Source organism: Leucoraja erinacea, chromosome 20 (assembly GCF_028641065.1).
Source record: "Leucoraja erinacea ecotype New England chromosome 20, Leri_hhj_1, whole genome shotgun sequence".
NCBI classification, from domain to species: Eukaryota; Metazoa; Chordata; class Chondrichthyes; order Rajiformes; family Rajidae; genus Leucoraja; species Leucoraja erinaceus.
In genome coordinates, this window is record NC_073396.1 from 681,130 (window position 1) to 704,318 (window position 23,189).

General features: G+C 42.2%; 1 protein-coding gene across 1 annotated transcript in view; it reads left to right on the plus strand.

The window, feature by feature from the left end:
• The first annotated feature begins 185 nt into the window (after positions 1–185).
• The window catches only part of iqck (IQ motif containing K), a 25,663-nt gene continuing 2,659 nt past the window's right edge, over positions 186–23,189 (plus strand). Inside the window, exons 1-8 of the mRNA XM_055650964.1 lie at positions 186–290; positions 2,316–2,443; positions 5,671–5,815; positions 8,492–8,589; positions 12,424–12,476; positions 12,693–12,770; positions 20,413–20,497; positions 22,918–23,032. Of these exons, the coding sequence (XP_055506939.1) occupies positions 233–290; positions 2,316–2,443; positions 5,671–5,815; positions 8,492–8,589; positions 12,424–12,476; positions 12,693–12,770; positions 20,413–20,497; positions 22,918–23,032 (760 nt within the window). The 5' untranslated portion in view covers positions 186–232. The remainder of the gene's footprint in view (positions 291–2,315; positions 2,444–5,670; positions 5,816–8,491; positions 8,590–12,423; positions 12,477–12,692; positions 12,771–20,412; positions 20,498–22,917; positions 23,033–23,189) is intronic.

The following is a 23,189-nucleotide window of genomic DNA, read 5'->3' on the forward strand; positions in this document are numbered from 1 at the left end:
CGGGGGATGATGCCTCACCTGGGGCGGGATGGATGGATGGAGGGAGCGGGCCGGGCGGGGACGGGGCGGGGCGGACCCTCACCTGAGCCGGTCGGGCCGATGGGGGTGGACGGGCCGGACGAGGCCCCACGTGTTGTTGCCGAGGCCCGACACCGGAACCGGAACTGCCCCCCCACCCCGACCGCGCGGCGCCCTCTGGGTAGGCGCGGCGTCTCCTGGCAACGGGGCAAACATGGCGACGGTGGTGGGGAAAGTGCCCGAGAGGAACCTGTGGGAGGACATCTGCGCCGGTACCGGGGCCCGTGGGGTGGGGTGGAGGGACCCCTGGAGGGAGGGAGGGGACCGCGGCCCAGCGCCCCAGCGCCCCGGGCCCTGTCGGCTGTGAGTGAGGCCGGGCCCGGGCCCTGTCGGCTGTGAGTGAGGCCGGGCCCGGGCCCTGTCGGCTGTGAGTGAGGCCGGGCCCGGGCCCTGTCGGCTGTGAGTGAGGCCGGGCCCTGTCGGCTGTGAGTGAGGCCCGGGCCCTGTCGGCTGTGAGTGAGGCCGGGCCCTGTCGGCTGTGAGTGAGGCCGGGCCCGGGCCCTGTCGGCTGTGAGTGAGGCCGGGCCCGGGCCCTGCGGGAGGCTTCAGGTCGCGACACTTCTTCACTCTGAATCATTTAAAGATTCCCGCTCTCCAGTTTGGACAACAGACCCGGCCCGACACATCTCCCCTCCATTGCCTGGTCTACTAGAGGAGGACTGACTGAACGTTCTTGCCTTCCACCACAGTGAAGTTAGAAATGTTACACTTGTCGCTTTACCTCCCCCCATGACTACATTCAAGGCCCCATGCAGTCTGTCCAGGTGCGACAGAGGTTCACCTGCACCTCCTCCAACCTCATCTATTGCATCCGCTGCTCTAGGTGTCAGCTGCTCTACATCGGTGAGACCAAGCGTAGGCTTGGCGATCGCTTCGCCCAACACCTCCGCTCGGTTCGCAATAACTAACCTGATCTCATTCCAACATTCAGAAAGCACCCACATAGGAGATTAGTGGGCAAAATTAGGGCACATGGTATTGGGGGTAGAGTGCTGACATGGATAGAAAATTGGTTGGCAGACAGGAAATAAAGAGTAGGGATTACCGGGTCCCTTTCAGAATGGCAGGCAGTGGCTAGTGGGGTACCGCAAGGCTCGGTGCTAGAACCACAGCTATTTACAATATACACCGATGATTTAGATGAAGGGATTCAAAGTAATATTAGTAAATTTGCAGATGACACAAAGCTGGGTGGCATTGTGAACTGCGAGGAGGATGCTATGAAAATGCAGGGTGACTTGGACAGGTTGGGTGAGTGGGCAGATGCATGGCAGATGCAGTTTAATGTGGATAAATGTGAGGTTATTCACTTTGGTAGCAAAAACAGGAAGGCAGATTATTATCTAAATAATGTCAAGTTGGGAAAAGGGGAAGTACAACGGGATCAGGGGGTCCTGTACATCAGTCTATGAAAGTTAGCATGCAGGTACAGCAGGCAGTGAAGAAAGTGAGTGGCATATTGGCCTTTATAACAAGAGGAGTTGAACATAGGAACAAAGAGGCCCTTCTGCAGTTGTATAGGGCCCTAGTGAGACCACACCGGGAGTATTGTGTGCAGGTTTGGTCCTCTAATTTGAAGGACATTATTGCTGTTGCAGCGTAGGTTTACAAGGTTAATTCCCGGGATGGCGGGACTGTCATATTCTGAGAGAATGGAGCGGCTGGGCTTAAAGATTGTTAAGGGTTTGGACATGCTAGAGGCAGGAAACATGTTCCCAATGTTGGGGGAGTCCAGAACCAGGGGCCACTGTTTAAGAATAAGGGGTAAGCCGTTTAGAACGGAGATGAATGACAAATAAAGGAATCTAATCTAATCTAATCTATCTAATGAGGAAACACTTTTTCACACACAGAGTTGTGAGTCTGTGGAATTCTCTGCCTCAGAGGGCGGTGGAGGCCGGTTCTCTGGATACTTTCAAGAGAGAGCTAGATAGGGCTCTTAAAGATAGCGTAGTCAGGGGATATGGGGAGAAGGCAGGAACGGGGTTCTTATTTGGGATGATCAGTCATGATCACGTTGAATGGTGGTGCTGGCTTAAAGGGCCGAATGGCCTACTCCTGCACCTATTGTCAATTGTCTACAAAAACAAAAAACAAAATAATAAGTATGCGCGAACATAAAACTTACTTGTGCAAAGAGCAATGATTAAAGTACTGGAAAGTCTTTTGGGATTATTTGAGTGTATAAACTTTTACATCCTTCAGGGTGAAATATCCTTTATCTCTACATTTGACAGAGTTTGAAGCAACCAGCTCTCGCATTTTAGAGGACTTCAAACCTGATACAGCTTCTGTGTCTACAGTGATTTCTCAGTACGATGCCACCAAACATTCTCCAGTCTTTTATGGTCATATGGTAGCTAAGGTATTTATTGCAGAAGGCATTCATACATTTTATATGTGTTTATCTAGATATCAAAAATACTAGCAGAAATTACAATATGCAGTGTGCAGTGTATACAATTGTGTGACTACTGTTTGATCGAAACAAGTTAATGCTTTCTTCATGATTGCCAATTATTTTAGAATTTTTCTTCACTGTACAAAAAGAAATTGACTAAATTTATCTAAAGCACTCATTAAAATGAATAAAACTGTTAAGATAAGTTTGCTTTTATTTACTAAGTTGTATAGTACTTCTAGTGAACTGAATATGATTAGATTAACCTTCTGGTATTCTTCATGGAAAAATCTAGAAATATGTCCAGAAATTCTACAACACTCATGAGTGTAGAATCTTGCCTATCCATGTACCTGTCCAATTATCTTTTAAATGCTGTCATTGTACTTGTTTCTACCTTGTTCCATAAGTGCACCACCTTCTGTATGAAAAAGTTGCCCCTCAGGTCCCTTTTAAATTTATTTCCTCTCATGTTCTTCTATATCCTCTAATATTAGACTCCCCTATCCTTGGGAAAAGACTGTGGCTCTTCGCCTTATCTCTATACCTCTATAAGGTCACCCCGTAGGCTTCCTACTCTTCAGGGAGTAAAGACCCAACCCATCCAGCTTTTTATACCTTAAACCTCAGTAGGCCACTGAAAACAGGCCTTTGGTACAGGCAAACAGGCATTGCATATTTTTGAATCTGAAAACAGATCTCCTGTTACTGAGATCAGAGAATGGTGAAATCTGCAGCAAATTCAGCCTTGTGCAATTCCTGGTAATACCTTAATGTCAGTGGTGTCCGCTCACGTAGTTTGCTACTAATAGGGGTGAAAACATTGAGCCTTTCTTTGGCCTTATTTAGATTTATGTGGCATTTTCAACAATGACTTACTTGTGCTTGTTAAACCTATGAAGCAGTTTATGTCATTAAGCACTAGAATTAAATCAAGTGTGATTTGTGCCACGGTACAGTCTCATTGATAGTAACTGTTAAGTTAATCGATGATGCAGGCTAGCTACTTTATCATGAGTCAATCATTTTATATTTATAAATAACCAAGATGAATTAGCTGAAGCTGTCCTGATGCCACTTGTCGCTATGGTGCCATTTCTTCACAAGGCCCTGAAATGACATTTTGCTGTGACATTTATCACTTGAACCAATGAGTAGCTGTGGAAATTATTACATGACCGGTGACCAAAGAGCAGTATCTTCAATTTGGTTCTGCTTGATCGAACTTCACCGCATTAGTTTAGTGCTGTGTCAGTCAGCTGTAGAATGATCAGATCAATCACAATTACCACTGAGTGATGTGAGAAAGCATGCCTGGTCCTGCCTGGTGGAGTCACTCAAGCACAACCAATTTTAATTTCATCTTCAGATCTTTTGGAATTGCTAAATGACAGTTAGGATTGTCAGTGTGTTTGATGTTCATCCTGCAGCTGCCTGATGCAACATCATTCTTTAGATTTTGTAAATTGTAAATACTGGTGCAGTATTTCATGGACATATCCATTGTTCCGTTTTCTTTGCAAAGAATAAATAAGCATTTTTGGAAGCCTTCGCGTTTAGCTGATCAGAGGTCATTTGTGCTGAAGGCTGCACTTGCAAAAGCCTTCAGTTAATGAGGCTAGAGTCAAGAATGTTGAATTGTCAAGTGTATTACCACAGAACAATGGAATTCTCACTTGCAGTAACATAACAGTAAGCACAGTACTCAACAAATAATATAACTAAACAAACTAAAAGTTAAATCAATTAAAAAAAAACATCAGTGCAAATAAAACTAAAGTCCTGAAGTCCTGCATTAGATGCCACCAATTGGAGTAATATTAGGCCAGATGACAGAAGTATCTTAAAGGAGGAAATAAGGGTAGAGTAATTTATTTGTTTAAGAAGGAACTGCAGATGCTGTAAAATCGAAGGTACACAAAAATGCTGGAGAAACTCAGCGGGTGCAGCAGCATCTATGGAGCGAAGGAAATAGGCAACGTTTCGGGCGGAAACCCGTCTTCAGACTGTAGAGTAATGGCAGGTTTGAAGGAACAAACGGTGTTGGCAGTTCGACCCTCAGCTCCTAGTGGTGGAGATCTATATATTTGCATGGGTAGAAATTGGGGATTGCACCCGTTTGAAGCATTCTTGTGTTCACGGTGTGAAAGAGTTATTTCATTAATTTCACTGCCCTATTGATAACTATACTGAGGAGCATCAATAAGATGAATAGTCACAGTCTTTTCCCTTTGGCAGAGGGACATCAAATTAGAGGGCACAGGTTTAAGGTGAGGGGGCAATGATTTAAAAGGGGTTGAGGAGCAAAGACCATTGGACCACGACTGCTTGATGAGATACTGGCCAGCAGCGGCAAGTGTGTCCAGCTTGGTGAGGCCATGGATGAGTTGGACCAAAGTGCCTGTTGCCCTGCTGTAGCTCTATACCCATCTCTGCTGAATCTCCACTACACAGTGCTGCAGGTGCCCCTCAACCTTGGTGTCAATCCAAGAGATTGCTGAATCTTCACCTACCCCCAAAATGCCCCACTGTAAATAATAACCAACGATTTATAAAAGCTTTAATACAACTTCCTGTTTTTAAACTCAATCTTTTTGAAGCCAGATAGTCGTTATATTCTTTAAATGTTTCTCTGTTTCTCATGTCAATTTGCTTATTCCAGTCAGCAGAACATAGAGAGATACAACAGCACTGCCCAGGAACAGGCCTGTCGGCCACAATGTCTGTGTCCTACAGTTAAACTGATCTCATCTCCCTGCACATAATCCGTATGCCTGTATTCCTGCACTTACACGTACAGCACCTATCTAAAGCTTCTTAAACACCATTATCGTATCTGCCTCCATCACTGCCCCTGGCAATGCGTTCCAGGCACCCATCATTCTCTGTGTAAATAAAACTTCTCCCTCTCACTTTCTGGCTATGCCCTCTAGTGTTGAACATCTCCACACTATGCCTCTCATAATTTTATATACTTCTACCAGGTCTCCCCACAACATCTGAACTTCCAGAGAAGATCCTCTCTCATTGTGAAAAGTCAGATTTCCAGCATCTGTTTTTTTTTTTAACTTGAATTCTCTTTCATGCACCTTCTTCTTGTCTCTTTCTACCTGTCTTGCTTTTGCTTTGCCTTTTATTCATGAAATAATGATGAGCAAGAAATAAACTTTGTTCTCTCTCTCTCTCTCCAGGTTTCAGTGGATACTTCACTGTTAGAGCACTTCAATGCAGAATATTCGCATCCAGCATTGTTAGGTCATGCACTTGTTCAGAAACCTCCCCCTCCTGTGATTCCAAGCCCTCCTCCACCTTCACCACCACCTGGACCACATAGATGTAAGTGAATCAGGTATATATTTGGGTTTCTGCATATAGTCTCCAGCTCCTTCTGTAAAGTGGTGGGGGGGGGGAATGATTTAAGTATTCAAGCTATTTATAGGTTTCTCATTTAGATAATATAAGACTGTGCTTATTTTAGAACAGTCATTGTTCTGAGATTGTACTGATTTCCTTTTTGACCTAACCTTAAAATTCCTACTGGGTATAGTTTGCACAGTACATGATGGATATTCTGAAGCTGCAATCATTGCACTTCACTTTGAACAAAGGGTGAGGAACCAGCATTTTGTTTATGCTTGGGCAGATCTCCAATTTAATATATTTTGGCTTGTTTTTTCTGTGCTCGGATGTATTGAACCATTTTTTTCCTGAAGATTTTGGGCAGAGCCCATTAGTTATAACTCTCTTCCCTTTCATCACCTAGATACTCAGATTGTGTTTTTGACATTTGGATCGGCAACAGATTTATATTTTCACATTATTTCACATGAAGTGTAGATATTGCCCATTGCTTTCTTTGCTGGATCACATCAATGCCTCCACATATCATTAGCAATGAGAAACAATGATCAAAATATGTCAGAGCTTTGGGACATGTAAAGCTTAATTCTTCATGCACTGATTTATTGTTGAAACATTCAAATTACTAAATGTAGTTTCATTTCCCCTGCCCAAAGATAAAGATTCAGAACCAAAGAGACTATTTGAAATATGACCAATTTCAGAATGTCACGATTAAATTGACCCATCAAAGTATCTCCAACATGGAATACTCGTTGCAACCTCCACCTATTATAGAATTAATTTAACATATCCAGTTTGTCCAGCAATCTGTGTTTATTCCTATATCCCCTCCTCCCACCCGGGATACCTCAACTATGAATCAATGTGAAAGACCACATACTGTTGCCCAGTAAAGAGCAAGCTCCTTGATACTGTGTCCATTCCAGGTATTTAAACACTTTCTAACATCTACCTTAAACATGGTGTTCTCTTTATGAACAGCCTGCTGATATTCACCATCTTTCCATTTAAAGCCTAAATGAAGGCAGCCATAGCTCCCAGAATGATGGCCAACTTTAACCATCGTATGTCTATACCAGTCCCATTTACAGTACTGTGTCTACGCCACTATACGGTGGCCATGCAAATGCTTGTCAGATGGACAACCGAACCAGACAGTTTGTAACCTGGCCAAGATGAGCGTCAACTAACAATGATATCATTGTGACTCGACCTACTTCCACTCCACTCACATCACTCCACCTCTGCCTTGCCACATCTTCTGCTGAAGCCGTTTGTTAATGCTATTGTACCTTTGGCTGCATTAATTACTGAATTATGTAGAAATTTGTTATGCAAACGCTAGTTTTACATGTCCTAACTTGCACCAAATCCCATTCACCGTCACCTCTGCTTACTGACTTACATTGGTACTCAGTTAGGCAGTGCTTTGATTAAAAACATTCTTGGCCCCAATCCCTGGGTGTCATTGATATTCCAGCAGAATCAGCTCGACGATACAGAACTACCCGTCTAATTCTAGCATCTTGATTGTGTCCAAATGTAACTATTCTACTATCAACAACTGCCGTTGGGTCGAGAACCCCAACTCTGGAACATCCCTCATTAAAACCCCTTTTTTCATTCTTCTCCTCCTTCCTTCTTCCTTCCCCCACTTCTACCTTTCTCTTCCAACCTTTTGTAAAGTCCACCTTTCACCCCTTTTATCTGCCCCAATTCTCCTTGGTTTGAAGCCTGATTCCTTTTCCTAATGCTTTTGTCCTTCCACATTAAAGCAATTGAACTGAGGTTTAGATCAACAAAAATCAGGTTTAGAAATAAGAATGTTTCCACTGAGCCAAGCAGATAATTGCACTTTTTATTCAGTACAACCTAGCCACACTGACTATACATTAACAGAAGAGTTAAAATAGCGTGAACTATTTGTAATGTGATAGTGCAGGCAGGTTGCATGATTGTAAGAGGTTCAAAAATAGGTAAATACTTCCTCTTTAATACTTTCTGTGCTGTAACTCCCCCCCCCCCCCCCCCAACCTTTCCAAGGGTCATAATAAAGGTTAGAGGTGCAAGTGGCTGCAGAAACTGGAAACTGGAATCTGGAGCAAAAGAAACAAACTACTGGAGAAACTCTGTGAGTCAAGCAGCATCTGTGGAGGCAAAGACGTAGTCATCATTTTGAGTTGTGACACTGCCCACAAACATATACCTATGAAACTACTGGCAGATGCTGGGGTGAGATAGTACGAAGAAATGTGATTGAAGCCCCCTTGCCATCGTTCAAGGCCAGTCAAGTGCAGGATCTTGCCTTGGTTTCAAGATACTTCTGAGAGAAAAACAATCTTGTTTCTCTTTCCCTATCTCGCCATGTGGTGCTCTCACTCCTAACGCTCAACAATTGGACTGGAATAAAGTATTGATTTGAGTTATTATTTGAATCAATTTCCTTGAGTAACCTACAGTGACTCGCTAATATTTATTATCATTAAAGCCAGAGCATACCCTGTGATCATTTCATCAAAAGTAGCCAATTAAATCTTTAATTACATCCAATGTTTAGATCCTTTTTAAACAGTACCTTGCATTAAACTATTCTAATATATATTATTTTCTCTGTTTCTGAATGTCTTGTTGTGCTCACAATCGATGCAGGTACTCCAAGGCAATATCTGGAACATTACTTATTCCCCGTGCTTCTCCCAGGATTACTTGAGACCCTTGTAAATGCTAAAATCGAGAAATGTTTCGAGGTCAGTGCTGTTTAACCGTTTGATATTTTTGCCGAGTGAATTTGGAAGTTAATGCTATATTTCCCAAAATACTTTTCCTGTCTTAGTTCCTCAACCAGGGGGCCAGTGAATGCTGAACTTTGAACTCTGCAACATGAATGCACATAAATCAGTGTTTCCATTCATAAGTGATCAGAGCAGAATTCACCCATTCAGCCCATCAAGTCTCCTCTGCCATTCAATCATGGCTGATCTATCTTTCCCTCTTAACTCCATGCTCCTGCCTTCTCCCCATAACCACTGACATTGTGTCACACTTGCTCAAAACCTGTTGCTTTTGCTGAGCTTCTGCCGCAGTCAGGAATCAGCGGTCCATTCTCCCACTAATTTACATATGTTAGTTTTATCCTTAAATTAAACTTTTACACATAGATGCAAGATAATTTCATACCTCTGTGTTGGGTTGCAAATTCTATGGATTCACTTGTTATTTGAAGGGTTATAGTCCACTCTTGTAGTTCACTGTTTCTATTTTTTATTTAATGTAGACTCATCAGATAGAGGAATAAAACAAGCCCTGTGACCATTGTCTGTTTAAAACCCAGCAACTTTACCTCAGCAGCTTTCCAGCTTTCCATCCATGGCTACAGAGCACTGTAGTTAGTATCCCCACTCTACCCTTCTGGGCCTCTCATTGTGTGATTCAACTTGCAGCTTCTGCATGCCTCATGCCAATAGGAAGCACACTTTAAACACAGAGGGGGAAGTCAAATTCCATTGTTTCCACTCTCCCACGAAGGAAATGTTACAATTTCACTCACATATTCCACCACTGGTCTAAATTACAGCTGATGAAATTCCCTTCTTAATGGAAATAAATTGAGTTACTTGTAGCCTTGCCTCACTAACTGACTTTATTTTTGGTTTGCACACAACAGCTGTCGTCGACCGCTTGGCATTTCTAATTAAACGTAGTCTCCACATGAAAGAAATTGATAAATTGTCAATCTTTATTAATTAACTTTCCAATGACAGCAATATTTTAAATACCTAGTCCTACCAGAGATTTCTCTCGTATTCAGACCCTTGGGCCTTTTATTTAAAAAGTAATTGCCATAGAATATTTGTAGAGGTAGACACAAAATGCTGGAATAACTCAGAGGGACAGGCAGCATATCTGGAGAGAAGGAATGGGTGACGTTTTGGGTTGAGACCCTTCTTCAGACTGATGGAAGGGTCTCAACCCGAAACATCACCCATTCCTTCTCTCCAGAGATGCTGCCTGTCCCTCTGAGTTACTCCAGCATTTTGTGTCTACCTTTGATTTAAACTTGAACTTGCAGTTCCTTCCTGCACAGTGAGTATTTGTAGTGCTTCCTTTGTGTCCGTTTTCCAAACCTTGAATGCTGACGCAACTATTTCCCTTTCATTCTAATCTGAGTTAACTATCTGAAAACAACAATGTCTATACACTGCAGATATTTCTTTTAATTTTTACCTCTTTGCCAGTTTTTATTTCCGATTGAGATGAAGTCTCCAGATACACAGGCACCATTTATCCCTGCACTATCCCTATGCTTGTCACAGGAATAACCCAATTTTCCTTATTCCTTTTAAAATGTAGATAATTTAAACTTATTGTTGGGGAAAATGGACACTAACAAAAGAAAAGCAATTAATATCTCTCGAACTTCTTTTCCATTGAAGTAAACTGCTGATATAAAGTCCTTGCATCAATTTGAGTGAAAATTAGCTGTACAAATGCAGAGAAATGCTTCCTTTCAGAAAAGTCAGGATATTTCTGAAAGGTCAATCAGTGTTGGATAATAACCGTTCATCTACAATCGTGCCTAGGTCATATTTATTAATGTATTCTGCATTATGTCCCTCCTCCCAAGGAATATGGGTGTTTTCATTCCCCTTGAAATAAACATCTATTTCTGTCTCTAATTCCAATTCCATCTCCAGCTTTCATGTCTCTGGCCAGGCCAAAGAACACTAAAACTAATTTTATTTCAGAAGGAATGTTTGACTCAACATCACATGTGCCTCCGGTCCAATAAGTCAGTTGGGTATTTCAACCGCGCATGCCCATAGGTCACTCGAGAAAAACATTCTCACCAGCTGAGCTGCTGCGTGTGTACGGACCTGCATATTGATTTCAATGAGATTTATAAATAAATGTATCCGTTAAATATGTCAGCAATAGGCCAGAGTGTACTGCAGGCTGCACAAATCCAGTTAAATATCTTATATCCAGGGGTGTAGCACTGCCGGAGATCACTCGACCACCGCTTCAGCACCTCTGTAAAAATATTACCGGGATTCTGGAAAAAGTGACCACACTCTGTTCTTATCCCAGAGTGGAGGATTTTACAACTGGAGAATATTGGCTTTAAGTGAGAGGGGTGAGATTTAGAAAGGTGTTCCAGGATAACTATTTCACTGAGAGTGTAGAACGTATCTGGAATGGGCTGCTAGCGGAATAGATAGAGTCTGATATATTTACGACATTAGAACGACATTTGGACACATGCACATATAGGAAGAATCTAGAAGGTTGTATGCCAAATCCAGGAACAGGCGACTGGGGCAGAATGCTACCTTGGTCGGCAAAGACAGGTGCTCTGAGTCTGACTCGGCCGTTGACGTGCTGTATAAGTCTATGACTGCATGACTCCACAGATTGTATTAAGTCTCATTGAAAGCTTCTGTCTGAACGATGGTGAATACCCGACAACGTCACCAGCACAAGACTTGCAGGATGATATCAAACAGCTCTGCTCCAACTGTAGTGGATAAACGATAATATTTCAGGTGCAATGATGTTTGAGTGGAATAAATAGTGTGACCACAATCGCTTTGGTAGTGGATAGTCTTCCTGCCTAAATTCCTGCCACATTCTCACTCTGGCTGCCCTCCCGGCTTATACAGCATTATTATACAGGGGTGAACCACGCACCCCTCTGCTGCATAACCCCAGGAGGCAGAGTCTCACTACTGTCCCCTCCCGAGTGTCCCATCCATGTCTGGGGGTGGCCGGAGATGTCCGGGGTGACGGGACACCGGCCCGGAGCAGTGGTGGCCCCAGGCTTGCAGCCAGCACGGAGAAGAAGCGCTAACTCCAGCTCAACTCTGCTCCAACTCCCGAGGAACCCATTCCCCAACGGGCCGGGGACCGTCAGCTGCACCTCTCGCCTTATCCAATGGCTGTCGGTTAACCCCCTTGGAGAGAGAGAGAGAGAATGTCCTTCAATGCCGGTTCTGTGGAATTCCAGAGGGTAGATTTGTGAAATGAGATAGAAATAAGATTGAATTAATGTTCATAAAAGAGCGACGACTGTCCACTATTGAGTTGACAGAATTCTAGATTAATTAATTGGTAGAATTTATACACAGTTTATACAGCCAGCACTTTGTTTACTTTTTCTTTATCACGAATGACCTTTGACAAATCCCATGATTCCTTGCGTTTTTCGGAATACCAAACTCGCTTATTCTACAGCATTGCTTTCCACCACAATTTGTTATAGTCTTTTAAATTCTCTATTATTTATTCGTGTGTTTATGCCCCAAACAGAATATGAAGAAAATACTGAAAGACACGGGCTTGTCAAGATCTAAGAGGATACCCACCTATTTAGATAGATTGCTCCCCTCAATGATAGCACCCTTTATCTACCCACATGGCCTTGTTTGAGGTGCCTTCTAGGTTATCTTCCCTTAGTAATGAAATAATGCAACTCTATCGACCCATAATATGATTGTGCTAATGGCCATCTTTCACATTTCAACAATGCTTAATTGCGCATCAGTAAATGAACATTGAATTCTCACTTTAACTTTTATTTACAGAGGAAAATGAGCAAGTTCAATGCTTGTGACTTCCTGGCAGAATGGTTGTACAAGTAAGTGCCGGTGTTTCGATTGTCCCCTTTCAATCTGTTTCATGTTAAATTGAAAGTGAGCTATGTCCTGTTCACCTGAGATGTAAACAGTGATTTAACACGTGTTGTCCTTTACTCACTCAGTATTGTACACCTGTTTCTAGTAAAGAATATTATTGATCATTTAAAGATGAAAGGAAAAAATATAATTTAAACTAATTAATTTTCATTTCACAGCAAGAATAAGAGGAGGATTGAAAGGAAATTCACTGCCTTCAATGACATCCCCTTTGTTAAAAACTGGCTCATGGATCAGTAAGTACCAGCCGATTAACGATAGGCATCTCTCCATTTGTACATGACAGGCTCTTGTAAAGCCAGCAGGCAGTTTTGACACGATGGTTACCTGGTAATATGTAGATAATAACAAGTCAAATATGATTTCCCCAAAATAACTTTATTATTTTTGGCTGATAGCAGAAAGGAACAGGCGACTGGCGCAGAATGCTACCTTGGTAATATTTCAGGTAGAATGATGTTCGAGTGGGATATATTTCAAAATATTTCAGCCTAGAAATTGAATCACAGGCACATGATTTTCTGCATTGCATTGAAAGCACACACCACGTTGACTAGAGATCTTGTAGCCCATGTGCATTCATTAATTACCAACAACACTGTCAGTTCTCATGGGCGGTTGGTTGTATTAATATCTTCCCTATGCAGTTATATACAGTGTGCTCTGTGGATGGAGGTAAGTCCACTCCTCTCACACTCTCCAAGTGGATTAACAATCGTGGGCTTTTGGAAATCTGGTGGAACTGGATGTGTGAGTGTCATGAATACAGAATATTGCAGAGGTGGTCATCTGTTTGCAACTTTGAAACATTGGATGTTTTACCCACTTTTACTGTCCTTCAACATGGCCAGTGATCTGTTGTGACTCTAAGCACATGCTCTCCACCTCTTCTGCTCCTGGCAAGTCTCATCTGCCTTTAGTTCCTTCTACCTGCCACAGGCTCCTTCTCTCTTTATCCAACTCTCAATGATCTTCGACATCCAGAGTTCCCTGTCTTTGCAGAAACACCATAGCCCTTATTTCTTACTAAATATAGACACAAAAAGCTAGAGCAACTCAGCGGGACAGGCAGCATCTCTGGAGAGAAGGAATGGGTGATGTTTAGGTTCGAGACCCTTCTTCGGACTGTTTCTTACTATTTCTCCTTTAAGTGTTTCCCACTGTGCTGATATGGGCTTTGATCAAGTACAGGGAGTGTTGCTAAATTGTATGTTTGCATAATACTAATGGTACACAACGCCAGTGATGAATTCAGGAACACTATCTGCATTAAGCAAGTCAAAATGGTTATAATGCGTAGGAAAGAACTGCAGATGCTGGTTTAAATCGAAGGTAGGCACAATATGCAGGCAGCATCTCTGGAGAGAAGGAATGGGTGATGTTTCAGGTCAAGGCTCCTCTTCAGTCTGAACGAGGGTTATAACCAATTTGAAATGGGAACTGGAGAACCACTTAAAGATTATTTTGGAAATAGATAATCAGAACAGAAAACTGTCTTGGATTTAAGCAATATAGGATAAAAACCAGGCAGTTTGCACGTACCCACTCCCTGCAGTAATCAGATACGGTTGTCTGTGAAGAACCACATGTTCACCCTGGGAGACAATCAATCACTCTTGCCGACATTTGTGCAAGCATACTCTGTGAAACAACGCAACACATAGCCTTTATTATTAAAGCAAAAATAACCGTTATAGCAGAACTTCCTGTAAATGCTCAGTCAACATTAGCTAGGTCCTAATGTCATAAAGTCGGCCTTCCACCGATTTTAGATCTTTATTACTGGAGATTTATTATTTTAGAATATCTGGTCATTATTCCCAAAATACTCCTCCACTGGCACTCCCTCTGTGTTCGAGCTGCTTCATTCCCCAAGCTAGGTCCCATTGTGTTCCTTCCTCTACATACTGTCCCCAGCTAATATTTGTGGAATTAAAAACTGCCAGACAATGATCCTGTTTTTATTGCATCTCTCTAATAGCTTGTTGAACATTGGTTCATTTACCATCTGCAAAATGACAACACTTTGTGTTTCTAATCACTGCCTATGGGCTTTTAAATATTTTGGTCTATAGATACTGCAACTGCAATAATTGCAAGTGCCTCTCAATACAAATTGCTTCAATAAATAGTATAATGTATTCATCATGCAATAAAATGATGGACTATATCATGGATACTCCTAGAAGTCCAACATTGGCCAGCTGCCCAGGGCATAATCAAAACAATTTGCCTTAATGTATTGCATGTAATTAATGTTTGAAGGCATATTACAAATATGTGAAAGAAAACAGATACTGATTCAGAAGGGAAAAATTACAGTCAATAACTTTTGTTCTTTCAATTCAACTAATGATTGTTTGATGAGATGGTTGAGGGAGTTTGAGTTGACGAGCAGGGATGGGGTGGCTTACATTCAGTTACCACTAGCTGCATTAAAGCACAGAGACTTGGTCAGAAGAGTTCAGTGTGATTGGTGAGGACATCAATCTTGTTCAGATGCATCTTGCTGTAAGCAGGTTGAATTCAGGAAAACTTGAGATTAACTGGATTTGGAAACATGAGGGGAGAGCCAGGGGCCATGACGCTGTCTTCATCGATGGGACAGCGGTGAAAGGGTTAACGTCTGGGATCCACTTCTTCATACTGAGGGGTCCATGAAGCTGTCTTCATCGACAGGAACAGCTCCAAGTTCCTGGGTATGCATATGTCTGCATGTCCTGGCCCAGCACCTTAATGCAATCAGAAAGAAAACTTGTCTATGCCTCTACTTCCTCAGAAGAGTTGCTTTGTCACCGACACTATATCTGAATACTCTATCGAACTTCAACAGATAGAGAGCATACTGACTGGTTGCATCATTGCCTGCTTCAGTAACTTGAATGCCCAGGATCAAAGCATGCTGCAGAAAGCTGTAGACATTGCCCGGTCGATCACAAGTATTAACCTCCCGAATATCATAAGGATCTACAGGAGTACTGCCTTTAGTAATCATTACCAAAGACCCAACCATGATGGCACACTCTTGTCATGCCACCTCCATGGAGAAGAAGGTAGAGGAAGGAGCCTGAAACATGACTCCAGGTTGAGGGACAGCTTCTACCCAGCAATAACCAGGCTCTGGAACAACCCTACCTCAACAACTATAATTAACTATGGGCCTTGTTTAGGTGCACCAAGGACTTTTTTTTTTTGTTGCAAAATTATGATCCAATTCCTGGGTATTATTGATTATAATTGAGTGGAGAGAGAGTCAAACGTGTTTTATTGTCATATGTATCACAATGGAACGATGAAATACTTACTTGCAGCATTGAGAATTATATATAGGAGGAATATCTATTTATTGACGTTACTGCTATTAATTGGCTGGTAATCTTGCAGCAATTTAGTTAATCTGTTGCTGGTAAATATGATAATTCAACTCGCTTGATTCTTGAAAGTTGAGTAAGAAGGTGGGAAGAAGAAAGACGATTTTTAATAACAATTCCGATGGATTTAAAATATATCTATTAATGTCCTTGCATTCAAAAGGACTAGCTTAAATTCCAATGCTCCTCAAGAGCCTGTTGGCAAGTGCATTTAGCAGAAGCTGCATGGTGCCATCGCCCTGACTTATCTTTTTAATCTATCCCTGGAGACAAACGAAATTCCCCTTATTTGGAAATCTGCCTTTGTTCTCCCACTGTTAAAAGGGGGGGGACCCCACTGTGCTAAACACCTATAGGCCCATCTCCAAACTGTCTGTTTTAATTAAGGTGCTGGAATCCATTGTAAACCAACAACTGAAGGAATTTTTATCAACTAACAGTATTTTATCTGAATTTCAATCTGGTTTTAGGAAAAAATATAGTACGTCAACAGCTGCTTTAAAAGTAGTAAATTATTTTATTGAATTTTTAGACAATAAGCAACACTGTGCAGCCCTTTTCGTTGACCTATCAAAGGCTTTCGATACTGTGGATCATGCCTTATTGTTACAAAGACTCTGCAGCATCGGTTTGGCTGATCAAGCTGTCTATTGGTTTAAAAACTATCTATCAGGCAGATCCCAGTGTGATCGAGCAGAAGGTATTACTTCTAGCTCTCTTAATGTATCCAAGGGTGTGCCACAGGGATCGGTTCTAGGACCTTTATTATTTACTATTTATATTAATAGTCTAGATCATAAAGCTCCAAACGCAAATATTCACTTTTATGCTGACGACACAGTGATATATTGCTCTGCGTCTACCCCAAATCAGGCTCTCTGTCAGCTCCAAACTGCTTTTAACTGTGCAACGTAACCTGTGTGATTTAAAACTTGTTTTAAATGCTGACAAGACAAAGCTCATGCTGTTCACTAAAGCTAAATCAAAGCCCTCGGACCTCCCTCCTATCACTACTTTGCAGGGCTCTGTGATTGAATGTGTGTCTCAATATAAATATCTGGGAATTATAATTGACGATTCTCTCTCTTTTAAACCTCATATCCAGCAACTTGTGAAAAAACTAAAGATAAAATTAGGTTTTTACTTTAGAAACAAATCTTGTTTTTCTTTTGAAGCCAAAAAAAGACTTGTTGCTGCAACGTTTATGTCTGTGTTGGACTATGGTGATGTTTTATATATGAATGCATCTTCAAAATGCCTACAGTCTTTGGACACGGTCTACCACCGAGCACTGAGATTTGTTACTAATTTTAAAACCCTCACGCAACACTGCTCTTTGTATGCTCAAGTTGGATGGTTTGCCCTGTCCACCCGCAGACTCCATCATTGGCATATCCTTATTTATAAGACTATCCTCGGTGTTCTTCCTTCATACCTGCAGAAGTATGTAATTCGAAAAAGCACAGGAGCTTATCAGCTCCGCTCTGAGGACTTGTTCTTACTAACTGTACCTGAAGTCCGTACTGAACTGGGGAAAAGGGCATTTAGTTATGCTGCTCCCTTCACATGGAACCAGCTGCAGAATGAACTGAAACTTAAGGAGCTGGTTTCTATAAACAGATTTAAATCCCTTCTTAATGATGTTGAAGCGGGCTCTTCTGTCTGTACATGCTTTGTTTGATGATGTTCTGACTGTGACTCTATTTATATGTTCTCTGTTGTTTTTTAATTATTGTCTGTAACTGTGGAACAGTGCTGCTGCCTGTCTTGGCCAGGACTCTCTCGTAAAAGAGATTTTTAATCTCAATGAGACTTCTCCTGGTTAAATAAAAATAAAATAAATAAGTGCGAGGGTACAACCTGGTTAGTAGTCTCGCACGTGGGGTTTTGGGAATTCCATTTGTACATAACATGACTTACCGTTAGAGTTCTGTAAACTGCCAGTGATGTAGATTTATGTGAAACTCACTCTGGGTTAAGAAGGATTGCGGAATATTCAACGTTTCGTCAGATTGTCATGCTGAAATATGGATATACTTTTCCCAAATTATCAGTATATGTTTCAGGAATGTGAAGTCCTCGCTCGTCGTCAATGACATTGATTCATCCAATGTTCTATTTATAAGATCCTACAGTAGATATTCATATGTTGGATATCCTGACTAGTTCTTTCAAAATGACTGATGGCTTTGACCATCTCTCAGCTCAGAGGCTTTGTTTTGACTTTGGAGATGGCATTTTCTGTGTATGGCTTTCAGTGCTTTCAAATATAGCTTCTTCATAGGGAGGCACGGTGGCGCAGCCTTAGAGTCCGATCCTGACTTTGGGTGCTGCCTGTACAGAGTTTGTACGTTCTCCTCGTGACCTGCGTGGGTTTTCTCCAAGATCTCCGGTTTCCTCCCACATTCCAAACACGTGTGGGTTTGTAGGTTAATTGGCCTCTGTAAATTGCCCTTAGTGTGTAGGGAGTGGATGGGAAAGTGGGATAACATAGAACCAGTGAGAATGGGTGATCGCTGGTCGGTGTGGACTTGGTGGGTTGAATCAGTCTGAAGATGAGTCTAAACCCGAAACGTCGCCTATGCCTTCTCTCTATAGATGCTGCCTCACCTGCTGAGTTTCTCCAGCATTTTCTCCAGCATTTTTTGTCTACAGTGGGTTGAATTGCCTGTTTCCATACTGTATCTTTAATCAATCAATGAAAAATCAAGGAAAAAAAAACATTTTAGTTGTAGTGCTGTACAGTATGGAAACAGTCCCATCGGCCCACCTTCTCCATGGCAACCAAGTTGGTCTCCTGGGCTAGACCCATTTGCTTGAATTTGGCCCAAAGCCATCGAAACCCTTCCTCCATGTATATCTGTCCAAATGTAATTGTATTCACTTCAATAGCCTCCTCTGGCAGCTCCTTCCGGACATAGACCTCTCTCCAAATGAAAACATTACCCCTGAGGTCCCTCTTAAATCTCTCCTTTTACATTAAGCCTGTGCCCTCTAGTTTTAGAATCCTCTACCCTGAGAAAAAGACCCATGTGTGTCACTCGTGTATGTGGAGCAGAGCAGAGCGTAAACATTGATGATTCCGGAGGCCACGGTACTTACTGATACACGTAACGGGATGGTCGATAAGAAGCTTTCACAAGAATGGAGTCTCTTCCATTCACATTTTAACAACTGCTGCAAACTTTAAAAGAAAACTTTTATTTTTGCCTCTTATCTTCCTCCCTAAACCCAGTATTTCTCTTCTTTCTTCCTTCTTCCTCTACTTTACTTTTAGCCTTCATGTATCTCTCCAACAACATTCACAGAAAATAATCCATCTGTCAGCCTGAAGAGAGAATGTCCTTGTCCCAGGCAGCCTCTTGGAAGTTTAGTGTTACACTTTGGTACTTGTATAAGCTCCAAGTTTAGAGGCAGCAAATTGATTGCCAGTGTAAGGTTACTAACTCACCTTGTACTTGGCATAACGTTCGTTACATCCAAGGCATGCTGACATAAGTAGTCTATTTATAAATTGTTGTGTGGATGGGCACCATCTGATGCCTTGTTGGATCCAGATACTGCCCTGAAGCCCTTGTAGTATAACCAGATCACATCTATAGAAGCATAATGTGGAAGTAACGTCATTAAAAGTGGATTGGCAATTCTACATTGCTCTTTGGTGCAATAATATTATGTACGTAACTGAACAGTGTGAAGCCTGCAACCAAGAGTGCAGAATGCTGGAAGAACTGAGCTGCAGTGAGGCAGAGATACAGGGTGAGGTTTTGGTTCAAACGCTGCTGATAGTGGGCCTCCATCAGCCATGATCACAATGAATGGCGGTGCTGGCTCGAAGGGCCGAATGGCCTCCTCCTGCACCTATTTTCAATGTTTCCATCACTGACATTGAAGTCACAGTGGTGGGCTGGACATGACATTGTTAGCAATGAGAGACACATTCCACAGGGTGGACCCATTGTCTGTGACTAGTTACTATAATTAAAACTGATACCAACTGACAGAGAAACATATCATTCTACAAAGATAGATGACAGATCAGCAGATTGGACAGAATATCAAAAACACAACAGAATGAAGGAAAGGTTATAAAGTTATGAGGCATAGATGGGGAGACAGTCAAAACCTTTTTCCCAGACGTGGAAAGATGACTAGGGGCGTGGCTTTATGGCGAGAGTTACAGTTAAGTTTATTGTCACGTGTATCGAGGTACAGTGAAAAGCTTTTGTTGCGTGCTGACTGGTCAACGGAAAGACAATACATGATTACGGTCGAGGGGGGGGTGGGTGGTGGCGGCAGATACAACAATGGCGTTGAAGAGGCTGTTGGATAAGCACAGGGACATGCAGGAACTGGAGGGCAGAGGAGATGAGTGTAACAGCACCATGTTTGGCATGGACATGCGTCCCTGTGCTGTACTGTTCTATATACTACCGTGGGGGCCGAAGGGCCTGTTTCCATGTTGTATGATCCATGCATTTAATAAGTTTCTTTCATTTTGCTTCAGCCCTAGGCCGCCAATCCCTCTGTCTCTTTTGTTGTCAGAAGATGAAGCAGTCCTTATCATTCAGTCTTTCTGGAGAGGATATCGGGTAATGTCCTTCACCTTGTGCTTTCTTTTGGATCTCCGTGAGAGGGTTTTGCTTTCTTCAATTCATATCGAGTGTAAAGTTACTGTCATATATTTTTAGGTCATGTAATATTTACCATTTGGTAAAGTCGGATTGCGAGGACATTTACTGTCTCCTCTCAGCCAGTAGACAGGAATGAGTTATAACCCTCATTCAAGGAATGGTCATATTTTCTTAATGAACACAAATTAAACAGTAGGATGGAGTTGAATTTTATATTTATGCCATGAATTGAAACTAAAACAATTTCTCCCCTCTCAGCTGAATGCAAAAACAAAAATCAATGATTACTCAAGAAGCACTGAGATATCTTGACTCCCAACTCTCTTATTCTTTGTGTCCTGGCTTATAAAATAATTTTACCAGAATAACAAACCATTTGAGCTGCCCCACAAGGAAATACAGATGGCTGTTTACAAAAAAAAGACACAAAGTGCTGGAGTAACTCAGCTACTCAGGCAGCATCTCTGGAGAACATGGAGAGGTGTTGTTTCAGATCGGGACACAAGAAACTGCAGAGGTGTGCAACGTCACCTATCCATGTTCTCCACAGATGCTGCCTGACCCGCTGAGTTACTCCAGCACTCTGTGAAACGTCACCTATCCATGTTCTCCACAGATGCTGCCTGACCCGCTGAGTTACTCCAGTTACTCCAGCACTTTGCATCTTTTTTTTAGCTGGCCCACAATACACCGTGTCATGGAGCACATTTAACAGAATATCACTGCCTGGAGATCTTGCTCAAACAGACTGGCCCTCCTCCTATCCATATGTTAAACTAGTTTAACCCTCATTAAAAGGCGTTTATTTCCAATGTTCTATGCTTTCACTCAGAACCTTGTCATATGCATACATATGGTGAAGTACAGTGAAAATCTTGCTTCAGCTGTTGGCAAAACAGAAATTCACCATTGCAGAATTCACAAATAAGTGCCCAAACATTTGTTAATTGGAATAAAATTCACTCTGACAGAATTGATATGAAAAAATATAAATAACTTAAAACTTTACTTTTTTTCAACTCTCGTTTCTTGACACTTGCAGAGATAACCGTGATACAGACTTCTCTCAATCACAATCTCCCCTTAACGCCAGGGAAAGGCAGAAATGGTAAAGTTATTTTGTAATAGTTCAAAGTAAAATGTACATAGATTTAGTGAGAAAGCACAAATAAGGTAAACAAAAGTGAAACAAAACAGTATAGTGAGTCAATTGTGAGAATGTAGACTGCTGGGCTGCGAGTGTTGTGGCTCCAGCTATCTGTACAGTCTGATGCACAACGCAGGCTGGGTCTGGAGCAGCTTCCAATGTCCCAAATGCTGCATTCTCCCATTCAGCATTATGTAACTCAGCTGTGACATTGAAATAACTGCAGTGTACCGCCCGCCCTCTCTGCATTCAGATTTCTGTTTGAAGTTTTACTGCAGTCTTTATACTGTCGTGCATCTGTCATCACAAACTGCTTTTCATAATAACAGCCCCCTGCATGTTGTACTTGCAGTAAAGTGGACAATTTATTCATGTTTCTGGTTAATTGGTGCAGCACAATATCAGCATTTTGTTTAATACACAATATTAATATCTTGATACACATGACAATAAATTAAACTCAAACTTAGGAATTACTTTCATAGAAAAATAGACACAGAGTGCTGGAGTAACTCAGCGGGTCAGGCAGCATCTGTGGAGAACATGGATAGGTGACGTTTCACAGAGTGCTGGAGTAACTCAGCGGGTCAGGCAGCATCTGTGGAGAACATGGATAGGTGACATTTCACAGAGTGCTGGAGTAACTCAGCGGGTCAGGCAGCATCTGTGGAGAACATGGATAGGTGATGTTTCGGATCGGGACCCTTCTTCAGATGATTGTGCTGGGTAGGGAGGGAGGGAGGGAGGAAGAAAGCTGGAAGAGAGGAGAGGCAGGACAAAGCCTGATGAGTGATAGGTGGGTACAGGTGGAGGGAGGGTGTCCCACAGGCTTGCTGTTAACACAAACCCAAACAATATACCGGCTTCCAGCCACCATATTATGTCATTTGGTCGAACTGTGTCAGCGATATTCCCCTTCTACTCATTCATGCCCAGTTCTCTGCAATGAAAACTAATCTGCTTGCTCCCTATCCAGTTCTGACAAATAGTCTAGGGCCTCTAACTATTTTCCTTTTCACTAATTCTGCCTGCCCTGCTGAATATTTTCTGCTTTGATTCTCGATTTGCAGCACTTGCACTTCTTGGTTCCCAGTTTGTGGGGATGTGGTAGAAATGTTTTCCAGCAGTAATGGAAAACCGGTCAGAGAACGTCAGAGCTGCTTTCAAATCACCGTGAAATATGACGAGCAATGCTAGCTTTGACATTTTAATGTGATTTTTATGATGCCAGGTTCGCTGTGACGCAGAGATACAAGAGCTACGGCAGTGGCAGAGGGAACTGAGAGAAGAAAACAGAGGATATACGACAAAGATCATGAAATTCTGGGCTGACCAGGAATCTAAAGGTAAGATGAGACAATAGACAATAGGTGGAGGAGTAGACCATTCGGCCCTTCGAGCCTCAATCATTACCCCGTTCCTGCCTTCTCCCCATATCCACTGACTCCGCTATCTTCAAGAGCCCTATCTAGCTCTCTCTTGAAAGTATCCAGAGAACCGGCC